Below are 25,526 nucleotides of genomic sequence, written 5' to 3'. Positions count from 1 at the left end.
TCAGTTCTATTTTCGATCCATTAGGCTTCCTTTCTCCAATAGTACTTCCAGCAAAGGGAATTTTGCAAGATTTCTGCAGACAGAAATACAGCTGGGATGAAAATCTGCCTGATAACGTAGTTAAGGACTGGAACAAGTGGATTTCAAGTTTGCAACAGCTTGCAGATTTTGGAGTTGACAGATGTATCAAGCCAAAGCAATTTGGAGAACCAGTCTTTGCACAGCTACATCACTTTGCCGATGCAAGTGCCAACGCCTATGGAACTGCAAGCTATCTGCTGCTCCGCAACGCAACTGGGGAAGCTCATTCCACTCTGGTGATGGCAAAGGCCAGGGTCACACCTTTAAAGGCTCCAACTATACCAAGAATGGAATTAACAGCAGCCACAGTTGCGGTCAAGATGGACAGATTGCTGAAGAACGAACTGGAATTGGAACTTCACACTTCAGTATTTCGGACAGATAGCACAACTGTGTTAAAGTACCTGCGCAGTGAAGGCACAAGATTCAAGACTTTCGTGGCAAATAGAATCTCAACAATCCTGCAGCATTCTCAGATTTCACAGTGGAGATATGTCAGTAGCACGATTAATCCCACTGATCATGTCTCTAGAGGACAGACTGTTGAGGCATTTTTAAAAAATGAGAGCTGGCTCTCAGGACCAAGTTTCTTGCGTTGTACACAAGAGCAGTGGCCCAAGAATCCAGATCCAGGAATGTTGATGACTTGGAGATCAGAAGATCAGCACAAGCCCATGTCATTAAGTCTCAAGAAACAGAAAATGGAATGAACCGGTTGATGACTAACTATTCATCCTGGACAAAACTAAAACGGACAGTTGCTTGGTTTCTGAGATTAAAGGATTTGCTAAAGGAAATGAAAGAGAGGAGTAAGGAAGTAAATACATTAAACACTAAACAGAACAAGAACCCTCTGGAAGGAACACAGTTAAGCTGTAAAGAGTTAACCAGAGCAGAAGAGGAAATTGTAAAGCATTGTCAAAAACAACATTTCAAAGAAGACTTAACAACATTAAAGGAACATCAAAGGATAAAGAAAAACAGCCTACTGTATAAGTTGAATCCAGTACTTCAAGATGGGATCATTAGAGTGGGAGGACGATTGAGTCAAGCAACCATGCCAGATCATTCTAAACAGCCAATTGTCTTGCCAAAGAAATCACACATCACATGGCTTGTTCTGAGACATATTCATGATGTTACAGCTCATGCAGGAAGAAATCATATGTTGGCTCAACTCAGTCAAAGATTTTGGATTCCTGGAGCTAATGGAACCATCAGAAGATTCTTATCCAAATGTGTCACATGCAAAAGACTACATGGAACTGCTGGCAAACAGCTCATGGCAGATCTACCGAAGTGCAGGGTCCTACCTGATGATCCTCCATTCACAAGGGTTGGTGTTGACTACTTTGGCCCATTCCTGGTGAAAAGAGGAAGAGGGCAAGAAAAAAGATATGGTGTAATATTTACATGTCTTGCCATACGAGCTGTACATTTGGAGGTAGCATCGTCGCTCGACACAGACGCATGTCTCAACGCAATAAGAAGATTTGTGGCTCGAAGAGGACAAGTCAAAGAGAGGTACTCTGATAATGGAACAAACTTCCGGTCTGCTGACATTGAATTGAAGAAATCAATCAAAGAATGGAACACCAATAAGATCACAAAACACCTGCAACGGAAGGACATACAATGGCACTTCAATCCTCCAGCAGGTTCTCACCATGGAGGAAGCTGGGAGCGGCTGATCCGCTCAGTGAGAAAGGTTCTGAACATCACGGCTAGAGAACAACTTTTGACTGATGAAGATCTTCATACCTTGCTGCGTGAAGCTGAAGCCATCATAAACAGTAGACCTATCACAAAGGCATCACCAGATCTCTACGATTTAGAAGCCTTGACGCCCAATCACTTGCTGTTACTCAAGAAGAAGCCCGAGTTGCCTCCAGGAGTATTCAACAAAGATGGCAATTATGCTAATCGCAGATGGAAACAGATCCAGTACCTCACAAATGTCTTTTGGAAGCGCTGGTGTAAAGAATACCTTACACAGCTTCAAGAACGCCAAAGGTGGTCCACACCTGCAAGAAACTTCTGTGATGTGGTGTTGATAGTGGATGACACATCACCCAGGAATTCGTGGCCACTTGGAAGAATTGTGGAAACTTTCCCAGACAAAAAAGGCTTTGTTCGACAAGTCAGAATCAAGACCAAGACCAACGAGCTGCGCCGCCCAGTAACCAAGTTATGTCTTCTTCAGGAATCGGTCAACAATTTAAAGTAGTTATCAGGCCCAATTTGATAGCAGTTAGGCTCCTTCTTTATTTAAGTGAAATGTTGATAATTGTTTTAAAACATTGAAAACAATTAGAAGCCGGTAATATAGGAGCCTAAATGTACCCTAGAGCATTAGAATGTGATTATTGAAAATAATGCAATATTTAAGTTTATTATTAATTACAGTTAATTTTATTTGAAGGGTTTGAAAGTTGATATGTTATCATTTACAAGTTAAGGTACCTCAGCAACATATAAAAAATAATTGATGTATGTTGTTTAAGGATAGACATATAGAACAGAATGGTCGCCTCTTGATAGCTCTGCGCTGTGGGAGGGGCTAAGAGTTCAGGAGAGTAACAGAGGGTGGAGGGTAAACAGTGGTCTGTTCGTGCTGGAGAAGAAAAGATGGAGTGGTAAAGCCAAACAGTTTTTCGACCTCACTTTAGCTCTCCTTGTTGGTTAACTTTGGAACGAATTTTTGGAAAGGAATCTGTTTCAACCTGTCTTTCAAGCAGTAAATTGTTCAACTTTCAACCAAGTGGTTCTGTGGAATTTTTGTCGTATTCTTCCCTATTTTTTTTTTTTGGTGGACTTAAACCAAAGGGAGAGTGGTAGAGCGGCAAGCTAAGGCTCATTACTACATGGAAGCTATAGCATCTTCTGTTTAATTTCCATGTGATTGATCCGGTAAAATCAATCATTTGAAATGCGGTTCTGTGTGACGTCGTGACGAGTTCACAGGGTTCTGATCGATTTCAGTGTGTAAATCCAGACCAACGGGAACTTCATGGCTGTTTGGAGTGGAAATGGAATGAATAAGGGGGGGGGGGGGGGGGGGGTCTGACTGTAAGGGGGGGGTCTGACTGGCTGTGAGGGGGGGGATCTGACTGGCTGTAAGGGGGGATCTGACTAAGGGGGGATCTGTCTGACTGTAAGGGGGGGGTCTGACTGGCTGTGAGGGGGGGATCTGACTGGCTGTAAGGGGGGATCTGACTAAGGGGGGATCTGACTGGCTGTAAGGGGGGGTCTGACTGGCTGTAAGGGGGGATCTGACCAAGGGGGGATCTGACTAAGGGGGGAACTGACTGTAAGGGGGGGGATCTCACTGGCTGTAAGGGGGGGATCTGACTGGCTGTAAGGGGGGGATCTGAATGGCTGTAAGGGGGGATCTGACGCTGTAAGGGGGTCTCTGACTGTAAGGGGGTCTCTGACTGAACAGCACTGACCATATTAAGGTATTCCTGAGTCCATACAGTGACAGACATGATGTGGTTCATTATCACTGAGAACAATTTCCTGCGTGTGTTTTAAACATTTTATAATTTAATAGTTGGTCTCTGGAAAGTTCTGGTGAAGCTTTAAGCAGACTGAACCTCTTCATTCTGAACATCATGAACGTTTACTAGAATTAAAGGTTCTGCCTGTGTTCTGTCCGGGTCATCCTGGAAAAGCTGCTTCCAGTTATCTGAGGATTTTATTGATCAGTGATCATGAAGTATCTCAGTTTGCAGTGACAGCGTTCAGATCTGGAGGAACGTTCTTCCTCAACGGAACGTCTGAAATCAGCACTGAAAGCTGCTTATTTGGTTCTGAATTTCTTCTAGAATTACTTTTCTTCTGTTTTGCTGACAGACTGACTGACACTCACACTTCTGCTGAGGGGCGGCGCGGTTCTGGACCTCACAGTATCTGTCCTGAACAGGTGAGCTGGTGGAGATGAACCAAACTGTGGCTTCATATGAACATCCTATAATTTCTCTATTCCAGGATCCTGGATATCTGTATCTGTACCAGCTGTAGTAACAGTTCCCTTCAGGCCAGCAGGTGGAGCTACAGGTCTGTTTCACCACTGTCTGTCCTGCAGGTTTACAATCCACCTTCACCTGCAGAACTGAACACACACACACACACACACACACACACACACACACACACACACACACACACACCCCATGTACCAAAATGTTGTGAAGCAGAAGTTTTATTAATGTGTTTATGAGCAGAAAAGACTTTGATCAGCAGTGTTTAACACTGTAGCTCCACTCAGAACATCAGATATCAGAGATATGAGCTTCACCTGCAGACAGTCTGAGTGGAGCCACAGTGTGAAACACTGCTGAGAACATTCAGAACATTCACTGGACAGTCAGTAAAGCTCCAGCGCTATGATTATATTTCATAGATTTCATTTCATATCAGAGAGAAAACATTTAAAGGGTCAACACACTACAAATTTCTCCTCTTCTGCTTTTCCCTCTGATGTCCACTTACACTGTTTGAGTGGATTAATGTCCCAAAACGTCTTCAGAATCTATTCATTTATAAATGTTTTGTTTAGTGACATCACAAAGAAAACGAGCAGTAAACCGGCCGCCTGTGTCGTTTATATGGACTGTCTGCGCTGAGGAGTGAATGCTATGACCCGGTCCGGGTTCAGAGACCAGCACACGACAAAATACCAAACCAAACTACTAACGGTTTAAAAATCCAACAAACCTGAAAACAAAGACAGAAAATATTAAATCTTCCTGAACAAAAACACAAAACCCAGAGAAACAGAACCAAACCCAAACAATGGCAGCCAAATCCTCACCTGGAGAAGTTCTTACTAAAATACACTGAAAGGGAAAATATGTACAGAATATACCACAGGCTAGCGGGTTTAAATGGGCCGGGCTAAACCGGGCCAGAAGGCCGATTAGTCTGGGGCGACTGCTGTCAGGTCCAGGTTTAGAGTCACGTGGGCCTTAAACTCCACCGCTGTGTCTTCAGAAGCTGCAGTTTAAACTGAACCCAATTCCTGGGTCATTTACAAACAACATGTCTGCCACTAGATGGCGCTGTAACTCAGGTTTAACTGAGGTTCATCTTAAACCTGGAAAAACCTGGTTTAGCTGAGTTTTAGGGTGAGGTTTCTGTAGTTTGATCAGATCTTCAGCTCCGTTGTTTAATATTCCATATCTGGACTCATATTCCTCCCACTACAGTGTTTCTTCACGGCATGTTCTAATTCCACGCTGTATCCCACACCTACAGTACTGCCCTCACCTGGAGGAAGCGTTAATCACAGCAGGACTGATTAGGTGTTCCAGAACGTGCTGCTCAGAGAAGCTCCAGATGACCCGAGTTAAGGCTAGTCACTGTTTCTGACTCTGAAGAGAAATTTAATTCATTCAAATATTTATTTTTATTTCCCCTGAGAAAGAAGAACAGTGGACTATTCAGACTGAGCAGCTCAGAATGATCAGCGATGTTAAGCAGAACGCATCGCCTGCAGCGCCTTCGGCCCGGGGTCAGCGCCTCCGGCCCGGGGTCGGCGCCTTCGGCCAGGAACACAGAGAAACAAGCAGAACACGGACACGGAAAAGGAGCAGAGCGTAACGATGTGTTTAAGCTCCACCGCAGCGCATTTCTGTCTCCAAACTTCTGCTTTTAACTGAGGAGGATCTGAACAGCGTCTGTTCTGTCACTTAAGCTCAGTTTCTACTGACTTGCTCCGCCCTGTTAACAGAACCGAGAGCTGCTCAAAGACGTGTGAAGATGGTGGAGACCTCACAACCACAGAAGAGCTGACCTCAGTTTAAAACCAAAGCTCCAAAGCTTTAACAGAGTTAATCACACAAATAAGCTCTGATGAAGATCTTCAGCTTAAAGCTGCAGTTAGTCTGAATGTTCTGGAAGTGTAAGAGATTATAAAACGGTATCAGTTATTAATCTTTAGCTCCTGCAGCTCTGCTGTTCGTTCTAAAGCCACTTCCTGAGACTGAATCGCGTCAAATGTATTAAAATGTTCTGAAAAACACTGAAACTGTTAAATGTTGAAGGGTTTTTAGTCTCTACACGTTAATCTGACGCAGATGTAGATCAACGCTGTGGAGCACAAACACATTAAGAGCAGAAATGGAAATAAATGGAAAGTTTACCTGCCAGTAAAATGAGGATCAGCGCTGCTGGAATATTTACTGAGCTCTGGGAAAACATGGCAGCATCGCTCTTCAGACCCAGCGGATACCTGAAGGTCCAGAAGGTCCAGAAGCTCCTCACTCTGACTCTCCTACACTTATGAACTGCTCTGATCTCAGCAGAGAGAAAGTCAGCAGAGACACTGAAGACGTGATCTGCACTGTGTGGTCTGTCGTCGCTCTTCCCCTTTCAGCTCAGAGTCGCTTCCTCTTCCACTAGACTCCCTCAGAAAGACGTCTGAGTGAGATCATTTTATTTCTGTGATTCTCTGTGAGGATCATCTCATCATGTCACATCAGAACCCACTGCCATACATTAAAGTCCAGAATGCTGCCACTTCAGAGAGGAAAGGGTCAGTTATGATAGCAGTGATATGAGATGAAGCTCCTCTTCTAAACGGCTCTATTTCTGTCCTTTTATCTCCAGAAAGGTTCATGATGTTCTAGCAGGTTTGGACTCTCCTGGGTCCTGATATTCAACTTAAAACACCTTCACCTGTTTGGTGGCCATCATAAACGCTGCTCTCTCACTGTTACAGTACAGTTCCTATTTTTTTTCCGAGTTTAGATTAGATTCAGTTGTCACTGTGCAGAATAAGAGAAATAAAACATTTGATTTTTTGTGTTTTACTTCGGCCGTTTTCCTTTTCTTTTCTTTTCAATTCAGTAAATTACAGTAAGACAGAAACTACAGATTTTATAGTTTTCTCTCAATAATCATTAGGGAATATTTCAAAACAGGCATTTTAGGATGTGCTTTTAATGAAAACTGGTAACTGAAACTCTGAGGACCAGCACATGAGAGATGAGCTTATCTTCACCATCAGCTGTTAGATTATATTTACACTAATGTTCACCCTCAATCACGTGACCAACACTTCACACACGCAGAGCGGCTGCTGTGACCGTTTACCAGAAACAGACGTCTTTATTTTGGTCATTTCAGAGAATCTCATGCAGGCGACATCCATTCATGCCTAAACATCTGAACAGCAGCAAACAGCTTCTTTAATTTGGTTCCACACAACAATAGTCTGAGTGTAGAGAGCTAAAGCCAGCTTAGAGAACCTTTAGATGGGAGCAGGTTTAAAACTAAGAATCCAGACTAAAAACAGAGCCAAATGCTGTTAAAACCTCCACTGTTCAAGCTCTAAACACGGTCGTCTGTTTGGTGGGAATGACCATCAGAACAAACGCTGCTCTCTCGCTGTGCATCAAGTTAAACACTAACAGTCCAGAGTTTCTGCTACCGGCTCGTTCGGTACGGCCATGGCAGTGGAGATGGACTTACATGTGTAGATAAGCAACATATGTGCTTACTGAGTTACCCCGGGTTGGGTTATGGGGTAGTTGTGCAGGGTTAGTGCCAAACGGCAGTGTTTCAAATCACCCTGGTATTCGGGGGTCCTAACTCACTCATCATAGGGGGACTGATGCTTTGGTTTAACAGTTCTTCTTCTGGAAATGAAATCTTACACATCTCTTCTGCCTTCAGTGTGACAAATGTGGAAGAGCTCACTCTTTACACCAAACTCTTGGTAAATTTGGGTAAGTTTTGCAAATATGTCATGGCAGGGGGGTCCAAGATGCCTAGGGCCCCCCGTATTTCACACCTAGCCAATGGTCATGTAGAGATGTGTGGTTATTGATGACCTACCTGCTATCCCGGCAGTTTCAGCCAGCACTGAGCGGTGGGTTTCCCCTGCTGCTGGGTCAACGAGCCGAGCCAAGTACTACAAAAGAGAGGAGGAGCTGGTGATGGAACAGAAGCTCAGAAGACCAGCATTAGAGAGAGATGAGCTTATCTGACACCATCAGCGTCTAGAACTATTGAACTAACACTGCCAGTCACATGACCGACCCTTCACACACACAGAGCCGCTGCACTCACCATTTAGCAGAAACTGTCGTTTTTATTTTAAGGTCAATCTGAAGGTCATAAGCAGCCGTTCTGAGTCTGCAGGACTTTAAAACCATCCATCATCATTCTCACATTATGAGCTGATCGGCTGTCAAACTTTATTTGGTGACAGTGCAGGTGTGGAGAGTTAAAACCAGCTTAAATAACTTCAGATGCTTTTCAAAACATTCCAGCCAATAAAGAAGAACTCCTTGGTTGATCACTGATCATTATGGAGGACTATGGGTGTGATGAAAACCACATTAGCTGACATTAATTGTGAAGGGTGTAAAATACTGCAGTTGTTACGCCCCTGAGAGGGGGAATGATAGAGAATTAGCTTTAGAGCAAACAAGACACGATGCGTACTGCTCACAGCTGCCCATAGATCCCAGGCTCGACCAATCGATTACACAGTAAAGGCTCACATAGTGTTTTGTAAGTGTTAAGAGTTGAAAACGTACTCTTTTCTTAGAACATACCCCTTTTTTTTCTTTTTTTTTAATGCGTCACACACCTCCCCTCAATACAGATGTCGTCCCGACATCAAAAGTTTTGTTTAGACCTTGCATCAGACATACATTCAATGGTCAGAACATTCAAATAAAATGTCCTCCTTAAAGTAAGTCCACACTGCACATGGCAAATGTATTGACTAAGAGTCCATTAACCCAATCAGTGTGTTTCTGTATATAGATTTTTTTCCTTTCAACAGTCTGTCCAGCAAATATGTATGCACAAACACTTTGCTCATTCACAGTTCCAGTGTTGTGTATATGTGAAAGCAGTCCACCAGCTCAACAGTCCTTGACCGCAGTAATTTTGTGTGTGTGTGTGTGTGTGTGTGTGTGTGTGTGTGTGTGTGTGTGTGTGTGTGTACAACAGTGTTGCTGATTCAACAGTCTTTAAATGTTGTGTTTGCATGTGCAAGCAGTCCAACATCCAACAGTCCATGCATGCTGTGATTGTGTGTATATGTGTAATGGCATTGCTGATTCAACAGTCTTGATGCATGTTGTGGTTGTGTGTATGTGTAAAGGTGTTGCTTGTTTAACAGTTCATGAGTGTGTTCTCTGCTCTATGGGTGTCTTCTACTCAGTACCCATGTAAGAGCACTGGCCAGTCGTGTCGTGGGGGGGGGGGGGTAAAACTGGGTAGGGTCCATGTACTCCCTCATTGTGCATACCAGATCTTCAGGCAACAGCAGTTGGGGGTGAGTGTCACTTTCTGGGAGTGATGCATAGTAACAAACTGGATTACCCAGCTGGTCATAAGTGAATAGTTTTGGTGCTCGCCTTTCCCTTCTCGGTCTCTGATGCTGATGCTCGCCATAATTATCATTAACAGCAGTGGACAGAGGGAGTGATGTGTCCTTTCCCAAGATACTTTCCTGTTGCACTGGCAGTCCCTCTTGAGCAGACTCCTCTAACTCGATGTCCTGATCCACTGTGCAGTCTCCGTCTTGGGCCTCACTTTGCGGGAGTTCATTTTCTGATCCAGTAACTGGACTCTCAGCATTCACTGTTGGCTCATGGGCTGTAGGCCGACTCTCACATTCAGTGTTAACACCATCATGAGGCTGTGTTTTAGGTATATAGCAGTATCCATAGTCATCTTCTTCACTATCAACCTCTGCTTGGATCTCCTCTTCGCCTTCAGTATTTGCTCCAGCTCCTACTTTTCTCCTTGAGCTTGCTGTCTTGAGTTGGATCTCCAGTGGTAAATAATCACATGGCAACAACAGATTGCGGTGGAGAATCCTGCTTTCTCTCCCCTTCCCTAATTCTGGAACAACTTCATAGATTGGGAGATCCTTATTCACCTGGCGAACAACTTTGTGGATGCGATCTTCCCAATGGTTTCGGAGTTTCCCTGTCCCACCTCTGGGTGTCAAATTTCTCACAAGGACACGATCACCTTCCTGCAACACAGAAGTCCTGCTTTTCTTATCATGGTTTCTTTTACCTCTCTCGGCAGACTTTTGGGCATTCTCTTGTGTGACCTCATAGGCTTCCTGCATCCCAGATTTCCATCTCTTCATATATTCCTGATGATCACTTGTCCCACTCTCAGGAGTTAGGCGAAACAAAAGATCAATTGGAAGTCTCAGGGGTCGTCCATAAAGAAGAAAAAAAGGAGAAAACCCAGTGACTTCACTGCGGGTACAATTGTAAGCATACACAAGCTTGTTAAACGAATTTTTCCAGTTTGACTTTTCTCTTTCTGTCAGCGTCTTCAACATCTGGAGGAGGGTCCTGTTAAAGCGCTCCACTTGGCCGTTCCCTTGAGGGTGATAGGGAGTCGTCCTAGAGCTTAACACACCACAGTTTCTCTTTAGTTGTGCAAACAGCTGATTTTCGAATTCCCCTCCCTGATCGTGGTGTATGCGCATAGGAAACCCAAGCTTCAACGCATAGTCACCAAAGACTTTGTCAGCTACAGTTTTGGCCGATTTTGACGTTGTAGCGTAACGCCTGCGCAAAGCGAGTGAAATGGTCAATTACTACGAAGACATATTCGTAACCACCTGAACATCTGTCTATGTGAAGGAAGTCAACTGACACCAGTTCAAAGGGTTGAGTAGTGGTAATGCTTGTAAGAGGAGCCCTAGTTTCTCTACTGGGAGACTGATGAGGAGGCGGGGCTACACGGGGAGACTGATGAGGAGGCGGGGCTACACGGGGAGACTGGTGAGAAGGCAGAGCTACATGGTGAAACTGATGAGGAGGCGGGGCTACACGGGGAGACTGGTGAGAAGGCAGAGCTACATGGTGAAACTGATGAGGAGGCGGGGCTACACGGAGAGACTGATGAGGAGGCGGGGCTAAACGAGGAGACTGATGAGGAGGCGGGGCTACACGGGGAGACTGATGAGGAGGCGGAGCTACACGGGGAAACTGATGAGGAGGCGGGGCTACACGGGGAGACTGGTGAGAAGGCGGAGCTACACGGTTAAACTGATGAGGAGGCGGAGCTAAACCGGGAAACTGAAGAATCTCTCAGCTGTTCATTAAACAGGAAACAGAAGCTGCTTCAAAACTTTATTATCGGTGTTTTAGCAGCACATTCAGAACAACGACAGCACAGCTAGAAAAGAGTTTAAGAGGATCTACTAACCTAAACAATGAGAACAAGAGGAAAACTACAGAGAAGCAACTGAAAATATACAAACTCTACATTAATAAATCTGATTTACACAGTGACATTTTTACTCAAACTGGATCCAAATCATCTCAACTCTGTTCACACTGAGCGATCAGAACCGCCTGGTTCTGGTCCGTGTTTGGATCATCATGGTGTATAACAGCACTACAGTGAACAAAGACCCTTCATAAACAGAAGCTCCTCTGACTGATCTGAGAGAATCTCTCTGACTTTAGGAGATCATCTGATGTGTTTTGAGCTCTAGAAGCTCTTTAATCCTCAGAAATCCTCCGTACGCCTCTTTAATGTTCTGTCCATAGAGCTGAAGCTGCAGTGGTGAATGAAGAGTAAATGAACAGCTGTTAGTTCTCGTTCTCTGGAGCTCTTCTCATCGCTGGGTGAGGACGGACAACCTGGAAAACAGGAGATCTTAGGGACTTTCATGAAGCTCAACCAGAGAATGAAGGAACACACAGAGTGCAGACTTAGTCAGAGCGTCGTAATCAGACGTCCTGGTTTCAGGGTTCAGGGCTGAGTACGTGTCACTGGGAGAGTCTCTAACAGGCTGAGGGTAAAAACACAAGCTCACAGAACTGAACGCCCCCTGCAGGCTGACTGTCAGAATCAGTGACGGGCATTTCAGTCTAATCTGATCTTCAGTCTGTAATAAAATTCTAATGTCTTTTCTACACGATTTCACCTTCAGGGGTTTAGACTACTGTAACTCTCTACCTGCAGAATCAGCTCTTCTCTTCACAGGAACTCTCGTCTTTCCTCATTTTTTGATGTTGGTGTTTTAATGTGGATTAGAACAGAGTGAATGAGCTCAGCGCTGCTGGCTGGTTTAACTCCATTATTTTTAGTTTCACCATGTGGTCTGGAGGCCATGTTTTGTCTTCACCACCAGATGGCACTATTTCATATTTTACCTTGTTGATGTTCCACTAACTGGAAAAGGATGTAGCTGTAAACATAATTCATATTGATACTGTGACAATTGACCCTGATGTGAATGTAAAATGTAGAGTGGTATAAATCTAAAAACTGAACATATGAAAACACGAGCACTTCCACCACTACACGATGCCGACTGGAGGCAGGAGTTCTTTAAAACATCGGCTCCGATGCCGACTGGAGGCAGGAGTTCTTTAAAACGTCGGCTCCGATGCCGACTGGAGGCAGGAGTTCTTGAAAACTTCGGCTCCGATGCCGAGTGGAGGCAGGAGTTCTTTAAAACGTCGGCTCCGATGCCGACTGGAGGCAGGAGTTCTTTAAAACGTCGGCTCCGATGCCGAGTGGAGGCAGGAGTTCTTTAAAACGTCGGCTCCGATGCCGACTGGAGGCAGGAGTTCTTTAAAACGTCGGCTCCGATGCCGACTGGAGGCAGGAGTTCTTTAAAACGTCGGCTCCGATGCCGAGTGGAGGCAGGAGTTCTTTAAAACGTCGGCTCCGATGCCGACTGGAGGCAGGAGTTCTTTAAAACGTCGGCTCCGATGCCGACTGGAGGCAGGAGTTCTTTAAAACGTCGGCTCCGATGCCGACTGGAGGCAGGAGTTCTTTAGAACATCGGCTCCGATGCCGACTGGAGGCAGGAGTTCTTTAAAACGTCGGCTCCGATGCCGACTGGAGGCAGGAGTTCTTTAAAACGTCGGCTCCGATGCCGACTGGAGGCAGGAGTTCTTTAAAACGTCGGCTCCGATGCCGACTGGAGGCAGGAGTTCTTTAGAATGTCGGCTCCGATGCCAACTGGAGGCAGGAGTTCTTTAGAACATCGGCTCCGATGCCGACTGGAGGCAGGAGTTCTTTAGAACATCGGCTCCGATGCCGACTGGAGGCAGGAGTTCTTTAAAACGTCGGCTCCGATGCCGACTGGAGGCAGGAGTTCTTTAAAACATCGGCTCCGATGCCGACTGGAGGCAGGAGTTCTTGAAAACATCGGCTACGATGCCGACTGGAGGCAGGAGTTCTTGAAAACGTCGGCTCCGATGCCGACTGGAGGCAGGAGTTCTTTAAAACGTCGGCTCCGATTCCGACTGGAGGCAGGATTGGATGCATTTGAAAATTAGAGGCAGCAGCTCAACAACATGTATATTTGAGAACAAAGCTCAATAAGAAAACAGTGAAAAAGTATCCGTGGTATTTTCGGCCTGTTTCAAGCTTCACATATCAGTGATTTAGACTTGGCATCAGATGTAATTCCACAAATCTCCACAGTGAAGCCAGCAGAAATTAGTACCAGGCTAATCTGACATTATAAGGCTACTTCAAAGGGATTTCTGAAGGTGCTGCATTAAACAATGTAACGACTCACAACTGGCAGATCTTTTTAAATTCACACCTGTTTCACAGCAGAAACTAAACTACGGAGTTGATGATTTGATCCATTAGCAGCTGAACTTCCTCCTAAACTCCACAGGCTCCAACCCGTACAGAACAGGCTCCTGCACGCTGAAATATGTTCTCTCCTGCTGTTCTAGACCAAGAGAACCAACTGCCGCTCTCTTCATCTCTGCGGGTGGTGGCCTTTGCTCCTGTTATGAATATTAAATATTACTCATGTCGTGCTGCATTTGCTGCTGGAGTGCGTCTCCAAGGTTTGACACTACACTGAGTCCTGACGTGTGACGTGCTGTGAAATGATGATCAATCTAAACACACTAATAACCACAGTAATGTTCACACACACCAGACTTACTGTGAGAGTGTCGTAGTCGGAGGACCTGGTGGTGGAGTTCAGAGCTGAGTACGTGTCGCTGGCAGAGTCTCTAACCTGCTGTAAAACACCAGAATATTGCAGCGTGTTTAATAAGGGTTTGGGTCATGTTAACCTCAGCTTGGGTTTTCTTGGCATTTGTTAACTTTTGTTAATATTTTTACATTTTGTTAATTTATTAATAATTTTTACGGAGACTCTTATTGGGGAGGGCGGGGCTGGGAGACACCCTGGGTTGTGGGTGGGTGTCCCTGAGCTGTGAGGGAGACATAATCTGAGAAAGAAAACAAGCTGAAGAATTCTGCTGATGTTCAGTTCAGCTGCCATGTACACATCAGGGCGCAGATGTAAACAAATCAAGCCCACAGGCAGCGTTTAACAGAAACCGTTAAGACTCCAAAATACTCCGCTAAAGCAGATTGGGAGGCTTTCCATGCTAAATTTGAACTGGACGCCAAGTAGCAAGAGTGGTCTGATGTTCTGGGCAGTGATGCGGCCCAAATTCCTTCGGTCTAAACAGTGAAACCGGTGAAGACAGGCAGGGGAACCATTAAGGAACCTCAGTTATATGGGCTCACGATCCCACGCCGTCTCCTGTACAGAGCAAATCTACCCAAGACCAGTTCCACTACACACAGTCTCCAACTGGGCTGCTCATCCACACACAGCTGGCCCACCCACACAATGTGACTGAGGCCCTGGAGTCGGTGCTGGAGAGAGAAATGGTGAGTCCAGGAGCTTCATGGTGCACAGATGTCACCATTCCTGCAGTCGGAGTCCTGGAGTAGCCAGTGTGGATGCAGGAGACGACGTAAATGACCTGAAGACTGGCACTCCCGGGAGCCACACAGACAATGGCATGGTGCTGCACACACACACACACACACACACACACACACACACACAGAGAGAGAGACACACACACACACACACACACACACACACACACAGAGACAGACACACACACACACACACACACACACACAGAGACAGACACACACACACACACAGACACACACAGAGACAGACACACACACAGAGACAGACACACACACAGACACACACAGAGACAGACACACACACACACACACACACAGCAGACTCACAGTCAGAGTGTCGTAGTCGGAGGACCTGGTGTTGGGGTTCAGAGCCGAGTACGTGTCGTCTCCACACTTCGGAGCCTTTCAGAGAGACGAGGAGAAACAGCTTCAGTTTCTATTCAGGACCAGTCAGAGATTCTCACACAGGTACAGTGTTTAAGCTGAGGGTGCTGAAACGTTAAAGCCCCTGTCTGCTCATTTTCAGGATTTTCTTTTATGATCTATAGTTTGTGATATTTTTATTCTGAACTGTCAGAGAAAAAATTTCTTTAAAATTACATTTTTGCCTTTTGTCTCTGTTTGATTTGAGTTGGGTGGGACTACATTTGGCACAGCTGATCTGTCAGAGTGCCACTCAGAGTTAGTAATCAGTATTACAGAAAGAAAAGAAAAGAAAATCCAGGTCGGAGCCCCAATGAGCGTCGCCAGCGGCGACAGGGGCACGGAAAAAACTCCCTAAAAAGGAAGAAACCTTGAGAGGAACCAAGACTCAGAAGGGGAACCCATCCTCCTACGGTCCACACCGGATAGCAAACATTATTAGTATAAAGTTTATAGTACAAAGTGGGAAAAGAGAAGCAGCGATTAACTTGATTAGTTTATGATTGTGCAGCAGCATCTGAGGGTGAGGAGCATCTGAGGGTGAGGAGCATCTGAGGGTGAGGACTGCACAGCGTTGTAATGCAAGAAGCTCTGTGGTGGTCAAGCCGGTCCAGAAGGCTGGTGAGCAGTGGCGCCCGATCAAGGCAGAAGAGGCAGCAGCATCAGATGCACAGGATGGGCAGCTGATCAACTCGGCAGAGAAAGGAAAGAAAGACGCGGTCAGTTCTGTAAAGAGTGGCTGACCACAGTGTCAGTTCTGTAGAGAGTGGCTGACCACAGAGTCAGTTCTGTACAGAGTGCCTGACCACAGATTACAGTATAACAGAGCAGCAGAGACTCCAGCAGGTCCAGACCTGACAGGGAGACTAATCACCAAAGGCTCCACTAAACAAGTGAGTTTTAGCCTAGACTTAAAGACTGAGGCTGAGGCTGAGGCCCGAACATTAACAGGAAGGTTATTCCAGAGCTGGGGGGCTCTGTATGAGAAGCTCCGCCCCCTGATGGAGCTTTATTAGTTCTAGGTTCCAGTAGTGAGCAGCGCCTTGTGATCTAAGTAGGCGTGATGGTTCACAGTGGGAGGTACTCAGGTACTGAGGGGCGAGTCCGTTTAGAGCTTTATAGGTCAGTAATAGGATTTTATAATCAGTGTGAAGTTTAACTGGTAACCAGTGCAGGGCTGATAAAACTGGGCTGATATGGTCGAACTTTCTGGTTCCTGTGAGACTCCGGCTGCAGCGTTCTGGACCAGCTGAAGCTTGTTGAGGCTTTTGCTGGGACGTCCAGAGAGCAGGACATTACAGTGTCCAGCCTTGAAGTAATGAATGCATGAACTAGCTTTTCTGCTTCCTGTAGAGATCATGCATTTCTTAATTTAGCGATATTGTGGAGATGCAGGACGGCTGTTCTAGTGATATTAGATATATGTGCGTTGAAGGACAGATCAGCGTCCATCACGACACCAAGACTTTTAACAGATGAGCTTGAAGCAGCTGAGAGGTTGTTAAGTTTAAGTGTTGAGTTAGACAGTTTGTTTCTAGCTGCTTTTGGACCAAGAAGCAGGACCTCTGTTTCATCAGAGTTAAGTAGCAGAAAGTTACTAGACATCCAGTCTTTTATGTCTTTTACACAGTCCTCAATGTTGTCATCTGGTTTGCTTGATATATATAAGGTGTTTACTGACAATGGTGCCTAATGGTAGCACATATATTGTGAATAATATAGGCCCTAAAACAGAGCCTTGTGGAACACCATACTTTACTTTTACAAGGACAGATGATTCACCCTTTACATTAATGAACTGATAGCGATCAGTGAGGTAGGACCTGAACCAGGAAAGAGCTGTTCCTGTTACCTCTACAGGGTTTTCTAGTCTATCTAGTAGGATAGAGTGGTCTACTGTCTCAAATGCTGCACTAAGATCAAGGAGGACTAGCAGAGACACATTTCCTTTGTCAGAGAAAAATAAAAAGATCATTCACAGTTTTTACTAGTGCTGTTTCTGTGCTGTGATGTGGCCTAAAACCAGACTGGAATTTTTAATGTAGATGATTCCTATGAAAATAGGAGCTGAATTGTTTTACTACCACTTTTTCCAGGATCTTAGATATAAAGGGGAGATTCGAGATGGGTCTATAGTTTGATAGTTCACAGGGATCGAGGTTCTCTTTTTTAACCAGTGGTCTAATTACAATTAAAACACAATGAGGACCACAGAAATTCCTCCACTGTGTCCGCTAATCTGACCGCTGACTAATAACGGGAGCAGAGTCCAGCAGTTAGATGGTTACAGGTTATGGATATAACGTTAGTGCTGAGCGTTCAGTATCAGACATGATCCGTCTGATCTACCCATCGTCAGATAAAAGCCTGAGTTCTCCAACATGATCTGGAAATGTCATTAAATCTCTAAAATGACCAGCAGACAGTTTCTTCTCCTTTCTGCACTTGGGTCTCTCCAATTCGGAGAGCGGCTGAGCAGAGTGAAGTGGTCCGTTTTTCAGGGCGAGGGCTTAAACGTGCAGGGCTGAACTTCTGCTACTGGGTGGCTCTCTGCTCATGATTTAGTGACGCCCACAAGGCGAACAACAGTTTGATTGATCTGGGTCGAGTCTTGAGTGTCCAGTAGACAATACTCTAGCCCTAAATGATGTGGAAAAGCTGGTGCCTTTAGAACCTCCAGGCTGGACTCCTGTAACACCATTTTAGCTGGAAGCTCCAACACCTTATTAAATAAGCTCCAACTGGTCCAGAGTGCAGCTGCAAAAAACTTTGACCATATATCCCCAATCCTGTCATCCTCACACCGTCTGCCTGTTAAATTTGGTGTAGAGTATAAAATCCTTCTGATAAAGTGTGAATCATTAAATGGCCCTGCAGTATCGTAGTGAATTCATTCAGTCATATGAACCCAAAATAACGACTCGCTGACGGTTCCTCAGATTAGAAAAACCACAGCAGGGGCTCAAGCTTTTTCCTACGTATCCCCAAAATTGTGGGATCATCTCCCGACCTCTGTTCGGGACTCAGGCTGATCTGCACCTCACCATCATGAACTGACCCTCATGAACTGACCCTCCTGCTGCTGCTGCACAAACTCAGTCTATCTAATTAACCGGGGCTCCAGCTGTTTTCCCTCGTTGTGAACTATAATACTTTATACTAATGCTGTTTGCTATCCGGTGTGGTCCAGAGGAGGATGGGAGCAAAGATGTCCTGTTGGTCTCAGCTGTTTTTTCCAGCAGGCTGAGCTGCAGGCATTACACTGTACAAATGTAAACCTACTAAACACCTGGCAGGTGTGACGGCTTCAGATAGGAGTCTGTGTACAAACTACATTCCTCACTGTTTCAACATGTTTTGCCTCTTTTCTTTCAAACCATATTTACTGTGTGTAGCGCTTCAGTTCTGTCCTTCAGACTGAAGGTTCTTCTATAATGAAACGCTTATTTGAAGACGCATCAAACCTAAAACTGCTGCGAGCTGCAGGTGAACAGCATTGTGGGAATGACAGACAAAGTCCTGCACATCAAATTGGAAAGGAAAGGTTGTGTTAACCTGTTGGAAGCTCTAATCTAATGTGTTTTGTTTGGGTTGATTCTCAGTACCTGAACATCTGCTCCTCCCTCTGCTCCTCTCTTCCTCCTAAACACACAGATTAAACACAGACAGGCTGTTTTAGGAGTTTCCATTTGAGGATAAAATTGAGCTCCTGATTAAAACTGCATTTCATAGTAATAACCAGCTCACTCACTGAAGACAGACAGCAGCAGTAATAAGAGACAGAACCAGAGCAGAACCGACTCCAACGGTTCCCCACACAGCAAACTGCTTCCACAGCCCAGCTGAACAGAGATAAAGAACCTTTTAGAACATTTATACAGATAAACCCTTTTAGAATAAAGTACTCTACAGCAGTTTAACTCCACCCATTCAGTCTACAGTAATATAGCCCCGCCCCTTAGGCCTACAGCAATTAAGCCCCGCCTGGTCAGGCTACAGCTGTTTTGCCCCGCCCACTCCCAAAGTGATGCGATTGCTGTTCCTGCAGAAAATCTGTAGCAGATGCTACCGACCTGTCCTGCACTGCCCTGAGGAAAAACACAAAAGGCCTGATTTCTGACTAATAGTCTGCTAAAAAGGCAGCATAACATCCCATAACACACCTGATGTAAGAGTCCATTCTGATGAGGTGGATGATCCGTATGGATTCTCTGCTGTACAGTAGAAAACTCCATCTGCTCCTGCAGCTAAAGTTAAACTGGCTCCTTCTCCAAACTGTGTGATGTTCCCTCCTGTCTTCCTGAACCAGGTGTAAGAGCTGGCAGGGTTGGAGTCGCTGACACAGACCAGCGTGACGGAGCCGTTAACCTCAGTCTCAGATACAGATGGAGGTCTGGGAGAGTCTGAACGAGACAGAGACTCGACTAGTTACTGAGCTTCTTACACTCAGAGAAAAACATCATACAGAACAAACTGCTCTTACATAACACATCCAGACGGGAGGGTCCAGAGCGGCTCTGTCCGAGCTGGTTCTGAGCGGTGCAGTAGTAGAGTCCGCTGTGCTGGGAGCTGATGCTGGTGATGTTGTAACTCTGTCCTGTTCCCAGCTCTACGTCTGAGCTCTGATTAAACCAGGAGTAGGAGAGAACAGGAGGGTTTGCATCACTGCTGCAGGTCAGAGTCACTGAATATCCCTCCATTATCTGTCCAGAGGGAAGAATGACCGCTCTGGTGGTCTTAGGGGAGTCTGAATGGAAAGGTGATGAACATTCAGGTGTTGCGTGTATAAATCAAGCTGTTCTACAATGAAGCAGGATCACTGTTATTCTTTATTAAGTTGTTTGGTGTTTGAAAAGCTGCTGAATTTATAATTATTACGTTTATTAACACGGCAGCATAGACAGAAATACATTTTCAGGCAGGCCTGTTAAAAAGGGCCAGTTCATGTCCCACAACGTCTCAACATCAGGATACAGCTTGTTCCTGACAGCAGTGCAGTCACCCTACATATTCCAAGGCTTCTGCTCGGCAGTGATAAATAAACAATAATAAGACTTCATCAAACCATCAGACATCTTAGGCTAAAGCGTACTGCCTCAGCAGGCATGAAATATGTTCCTGAACCATTTATAGCAGTGCAAGTCTGAGGTGTCACTGAGCAAGACACCTAACCCCCAACTGCTCCCCAGGTGCCGTGGATAGGGCTGCCCACCACTCCGGGCAAGTGTGCTCACTGTCCCCTAGTGTGTGTTTATTCACTAGTGTGTATGTGGTGTATCACTTCATGGATGGGTTAAATGCGGAGGTGAAATTTCCCTGTTGGGATGAATAAGTTTCACTTAAACTTAAAAACTTAACTAGACATTTAATTTTTAAATGTCCTTTATAGCTTTTACTGTAAAAGAGCTTTGTAAGGACCAAATTCACCAAAAACCAACAATGACAAAAAAATTTAATTCATTTTGGCTTTTTCAGATCTTTGTCTTTCAAAGGCAGGACTCACAGAAAACCAAACAAATTTCATCTTTAATGCAGCTTAATAAACATTCTATGCTCATTTGATTGGGTAGGTCTGCAATCGATTTGGGTGAGTCCAGGCCTGCCGCGGCCTAACAGTGGTAACGTGGCTGGTGTGGTTTTTCCGCTGGGGCGGTTCTGTTATTCCAGTCTAAATCAGAGGCCCAGTCTCATACCTGCACTCTGCTGCCTTGTTCTACCCACACTGTGTCAGTTCCACTCTTCCACATCACCTCTACTGCTTTAATACCTGCGATCCTTCACAACCTGGATTAGGACCTTCCTCACACCATCACTCGACTCGGTTCTAAAACTCTTATTCATGCAGGTTCCTCTATTCTACTTCAGTGCTATTTACTCCCTCTTGTGGAGAACCTTCAACCTGATCAGCTTAGGTGAGTGTGAGGTACAAGCTGGTCCATGAAGTGATTTACATCTAAAACTGGAGCCCCAAATGTATTAATATGCATGTTTTGTAGTTGTTACACATTTAAAATGACAGACAGGCAGCACGGAGAACATGATAAAACCACCCATGACTAAACGGCTGCACAGCCCATATGACCAGCATCACCTCATCTGCTTGGAGATAAACAGCACAAGACCTACTGAGCTCCATCACAACCAGCCTGTTCAATCAGCACAGCATTCAACACCTTACACTAAATAAGAGACCAACACAAGAGAAAAGGGATTGTAGCAAATCACACCAACATATACAGACCTTTAGCTAAAGAGTTCAAAGTTCACAACAACCAAAATCACAAATACTCACAGCAGAAATAAACCAGATTAAAATACTACAGCATATAAAATCCCTTCAGTGTTACTGACCAGCACTGGCCTCTGTCCCATTTACACTTGATTTAATCTGCTTATCAATTAATCTTCCAGCATGAATTTTCTCCAATAGATTAAACATCAGTCCCTCAGCTGCATCAGCAGCTGTTATATTAGCTGGTTCTGCTAAATCTGGCACCAGAACCTTCTGATAGGAAAAAACGAGGCCAGTTGTTCTTAAACCAACGTGTAAATTTGGCCTGTCAGCACTGACTAGACTGGTCAAGACCGTTTCCTTAAGCGTCCTGAGCCAGTGTTTCTCTGCACTGCTGACTGGCTGAGGGCAGAGCACTGAATCTGATGGAGGAGTTAGGAGTATAAAGGGTTCTGTAACCGGCGCCCAGTGACATGGACGGAGATCACGGCCACAGATCCTACAGCTGTAAACTGGACCGCCCCTCCGGTTTCACTGATCAAAGGCCTCAGTGTTTAGGAGAAAACATTGTGACTTATTTCAACACGATTATTTCTTATTTTTTGCTCACTGTAATGAAAAGGGTGGCGTTCCACTGCCCATAATGGAGGCAGCGTCTCTGAGCTCTGCTCTGATAAATCATTCCTGACCAGTGGTTCCACTGGTTAATAGTAAATACGTTGAGTCAGATGTGCTGGAGAAGGAAAAACACCCCAAACACTGCTTTAGATTACTGAACAGATTATTAATACACGTGATAATCTGCACTCACACACTGGAGGAGAGTGGAGACGACTGCCTCTAACAGCACAGCTGTAGCTGACCGCTTCACTGACCACAGCTACAGGGCAGGAGGCAGATTCACACTCAGATACAGGCTGTCCGTTCCTGTACCAGATGTAGGTGGGGTTGTTGGGCAGAGTGCAGGTGGAGCTGCAGGTCAGTGTTACTGTCTGTCCCTCTGACGCTGTGACTGCAGGACCTTCCACTTTCACCTGCAGGACTTTATCAAAAACACCTGAAATACAATAAATGAATTATAGATAAAAACATTATGCATAAAAAATTAAACAATCAAAACCACAAACTGAATTATATTAGAACTGTATAATCAGCGTCTCTCAGAGTGACTGAACATGAGTTCACTGTAATCCAGTGGAAGCTGCCAGTGAGATGATCGAGCGAGTGCAGGATGTTCTGGAGGTTCTGTTCTGTTCTGAGGGCAGATTAAAGTGAGGTCTTACAGACGGCAGGAGAGCCGAGCTCCTCGTATCCTTTCACAGCGCAGGAGTAGCTGCCAGCATCCACAGTTCTGTCTCTCAGCTCCAGTTCGTTTCTGTTCTGGTCAGATACAGGCTGTCCGTTCCTGTACCAGATGTAGGTGGTGGTGTTGGGCAGAGTGCAGGTGGAGCTGCAGGTCAGCTTCTTTACTCCTCCATCTGTATCTGACACTGTAACCTTCAGATCTGCAGGTGATTTTAAACAAGGTTTAATAATAATAATAGTAATAATAATAATAATAATATTAAATTACATTTATATAGCACCTTTCACAAAGGTCACTTCATAGAGCATGGGCAAAAAAAACACTAAGCAGTGGAGGAGGAAGAAAAATGTGCATTAAACAGAAAAATCTTTAAGTCAGATTTAAAAGAGGAAAGAGAAGAGCCTCCCTGAGGGATTGAGGAAGAGAATTCCAGAGTTTGGGGGCCGTGGCACTGAAGGACCTCCCTCCCAAGGTGGAAAGTCTGGTGCTGGGGCAGCAAGTAAGTTACTGCTAGAAGATCTGAGAGAGCGAGAGGGAGTGTAAGAGGTCAGCAGTTCTCTGAGGGAGGGGGGAGCAGGTTATGCAGGGCTTTGAAAGTGAGTAGTAAGATTTTAAACTTTATTCGGGACGGAACCGGCAGCCGGCATAGCTGAGAGAGAACGGGGGTGATATGAGCTGAACGCTGAGTGGGTGAGAACTCCAGCTGCAGAGCTCTGAATGTCCTGTAGCTTTTGGATAGACTTTACAGGGAGACCAACAAAGAGGGAGTTACAGTAGTCAATGCAGGACACAATGAGTTTCGGCATCTTTATCAGACAGGAACGGTCGGAGACGAGCAATGTCACGTAAATGAAAGAATGCAGTCTTGGTGAGGAATTTGATGTGCAGATCAAAATTGAGTGATGAGTCGAGTAAAACACCAAGATTTCTAATGACAGGTGCAGGCTTAACGAGCAGGCCATCAATACTAACTGAAAAATCGGATGACTTTGATAGTAGAGGTTTAGGGCCGACCAGTAAGACTTCAGTTTTATCAGTGTTCAGCATGAGAAAGTTATTATGCATCCAGAGCTTTAAATCAGAAATACAGTGAATTATTGTACTGGCAGGGGAATCTGAAGGTGTGAGTGTACTGAGATATAACTGAATATCATCAGCAGAACAATGGAAGTTTAGGCCATGGCTACGAATGATCTGGCCAAGGGGTGAAATGTAAATTAGGAAAAGTAGGGGTCCAAGAACTGAGCCCTGAGGGACACCACATCTAACAGGAGAGGAGGAGGATGTCTGTGGGCCTAATGTAATAAACTGGTGTCTGTCTGTAAGATATGACCTGAACCACTGTAAGGCTGTGTCAGTGATGCCAATAGAGAAAACACGAGAAATGAGAACATCATGATTAACAGTATCAAAAGCTGCACTTAAGTCGAGGAGAAGGAGAATACAGAGTGAACCACCATCAGCAGACTGGAGAAGATCATTAACGACTGGCAGAAGAGCCGTCTCAGTGCTGTGGTGAGTACGGAAACCAGACTGGAATGGCTCATAGACGGCATTATCACTCAGAAACGTCTGGAGTTGGGAAGCAATTACTTCCATTACTTTAGCTAAAAATGGAAGGTGTGAGACGGGTCTGTAATTAGAAAGAGAAGTCGGGTCCAATTCAGGCTTCTTAAGTATCAGAGTAACAGAGCTTCTGAACTCTCACCTGCTTACAAACACATGTGATCCTCAATCTCACCTCAACTCATAATACTTCATGCAATTCTGCATCATCAGAGACTTTAGACCCAACGTTCAGGGAGCTGTTGGGCAGTGTAACAGCTGATTCTCAGAAACTTGAGAAGGAGCCACCTGCAAGTTTAAAGTGGTCTATTAAAACAGGGAAACCCAGGGGGCAAAGTTGAGGACAGGAAAAGAACCAGGGAAAGTGTCCAAAACAGCACGAGCGAAAACCAGTCAGGCAGACACTGAGGACCTGGCAGAACTTCCCAAGACTGAGCAACTGAGGGGTTTTTATAGCCCAGCAGATTAGGGTGGAGATGAGGGTCAGGTGGCAGTCATTAGGGTTGTCATGGTGACAGTGTTAAAACGCAGGAGAGGTACCCTCTGGTGGCCAGAAGGGGGATTGCTGACAGGCAGCAGGACTGTTATTAATCAAGTTAAATGTAGACTTGAACAGTAATAAACTCAGCTAAGCCTTTCAGGGATATTAAACTGCTTTACTGAGCACAGATAAACTGGGAAGTCTGATATAATCATCTAACAATGAAATGCGCGTAGATTAACGCGTAGATTAGCCTGCTCCTCACACACATTACAGAGAGATGTGTACATGTGCAGTGGCAGAGCCAGAGTGTACTGTGAACAGCCTCAGGGCTCAGGGCTTTTCCCATGTAATAGGCTGCAGATATCCATCTCAGTTACTCAGGTAACTGAACTACTTATTCACTCTTACCTGAGTACTTTTTCTTCTCTATTACTTGTAATTATAACAGTAGCAGTACTTCAACAGGAATTCTGAGTACACTTTACACCCTGGAACCTTCAACTTTCCACTCCATAGTGTCTCATTACAGTTACATTAGTGGTCAGTCACTTTTATGAATCTGCAGAATATCTAACTGCCACTCTTGTTTGATGATAACCTTCAACAGGTGTACCTGTTCACCTGTCCAGACCAGTTTGCCCACAGTGGATCCTCTGATGTGTCACTCCTGCTCCACTGAGACTGCAGTGTTACACAAATACATTCTGAACTGA

At 45.1% G+C, this 25,526-nt stretch overlaps 2 protein-coding genes across 13 annotated transcripts in view; both read right to left on the bottom strand.

Moving 5' to 3' along the window:
* Positions 1–6,529, bottom strand: part of LOC119263638 — a 36,075-nt gene extending 29,546 nt beyond the window's left edge. The window contains exons 1-2 of one of the 7 annotated variants that reach the window (XM_037539627.1): positions 6,228–6,529; positions 3,953–4,195 (exon numbers count right to left, since the gene is read on the bottom strand). In XM_037539627.1, coding sequence (XP_037395524.1) covers positions 3,953–4,195; positions 6,228–6,285 — 301 coding nt within the window. In that variant the 5' untranslated portion in view covers positions 6,286–6,529. The remainder of the gene's footprint in view (positions 1–3,952; positions 4,196–6,227) is intronic. The other 6 variants (XM_037539625.1, XM_037539626.1, XM_037539624.1 and 3 more) reach the window with 6 other exon arrangements.
* A 4,664-nt stretch (positions 6,530–11,193) lies between these two features.
* LOC119263639 (nectin-2-like) overlaps positions 11,194–25,526 on the bottom strand; it is a 150,686-nt gene continuing 136,353 nt past the window's right edge. For 2 of the 6 annotated variants that reach the window (XM_037539634.1, XM_037539631.1), the window contains exons 9-11: positions 15,130–15,204; positions 14,006–14,083; positions 11,194–11,739 (exon numbers count right to left, since the gene is read on the bottom strand). In XM_037539634.1, coding sequence (XP_037395531.1) covers positions 11,590–11,739; positions 14,006–14,083; positions 15,130–15,204 — 303 coding nt within the window. In that variant the 3' untranslated portion in view covers positions 11,194–11,589. The remainder of the gene's footprint in view (positions 11,740–14,005; positions 14,084–15,129; positions 15,205–25,526) is intronic. The other 4 variants (XM_037539632.1, XM_037539636.1, XM_037539635.1 and 1 more) reach the window with 4 other exon arrangements.

The sequence above is a fragment of the Pygocentrus nattereri genome, chromosome 6 (genome assembly GCF_015220715.1).
Source record: "Pygocentrus nattereri isolate fPygNat1 chromosome 6, fPygNat1.pri, whole genome shotgun sequence".
NCBI classification, from domain to species: Eukaryota; Metazoa; Chordata; class Actinopteri; order Characiformes; family Serrasalmidae; genus Pygocentrus; species Pygocentrus nattereri.
Note: the sequence above shows the minus strand (reverse complement) of the source record. Positions and strands in the feature narration are given on the sequence as shown.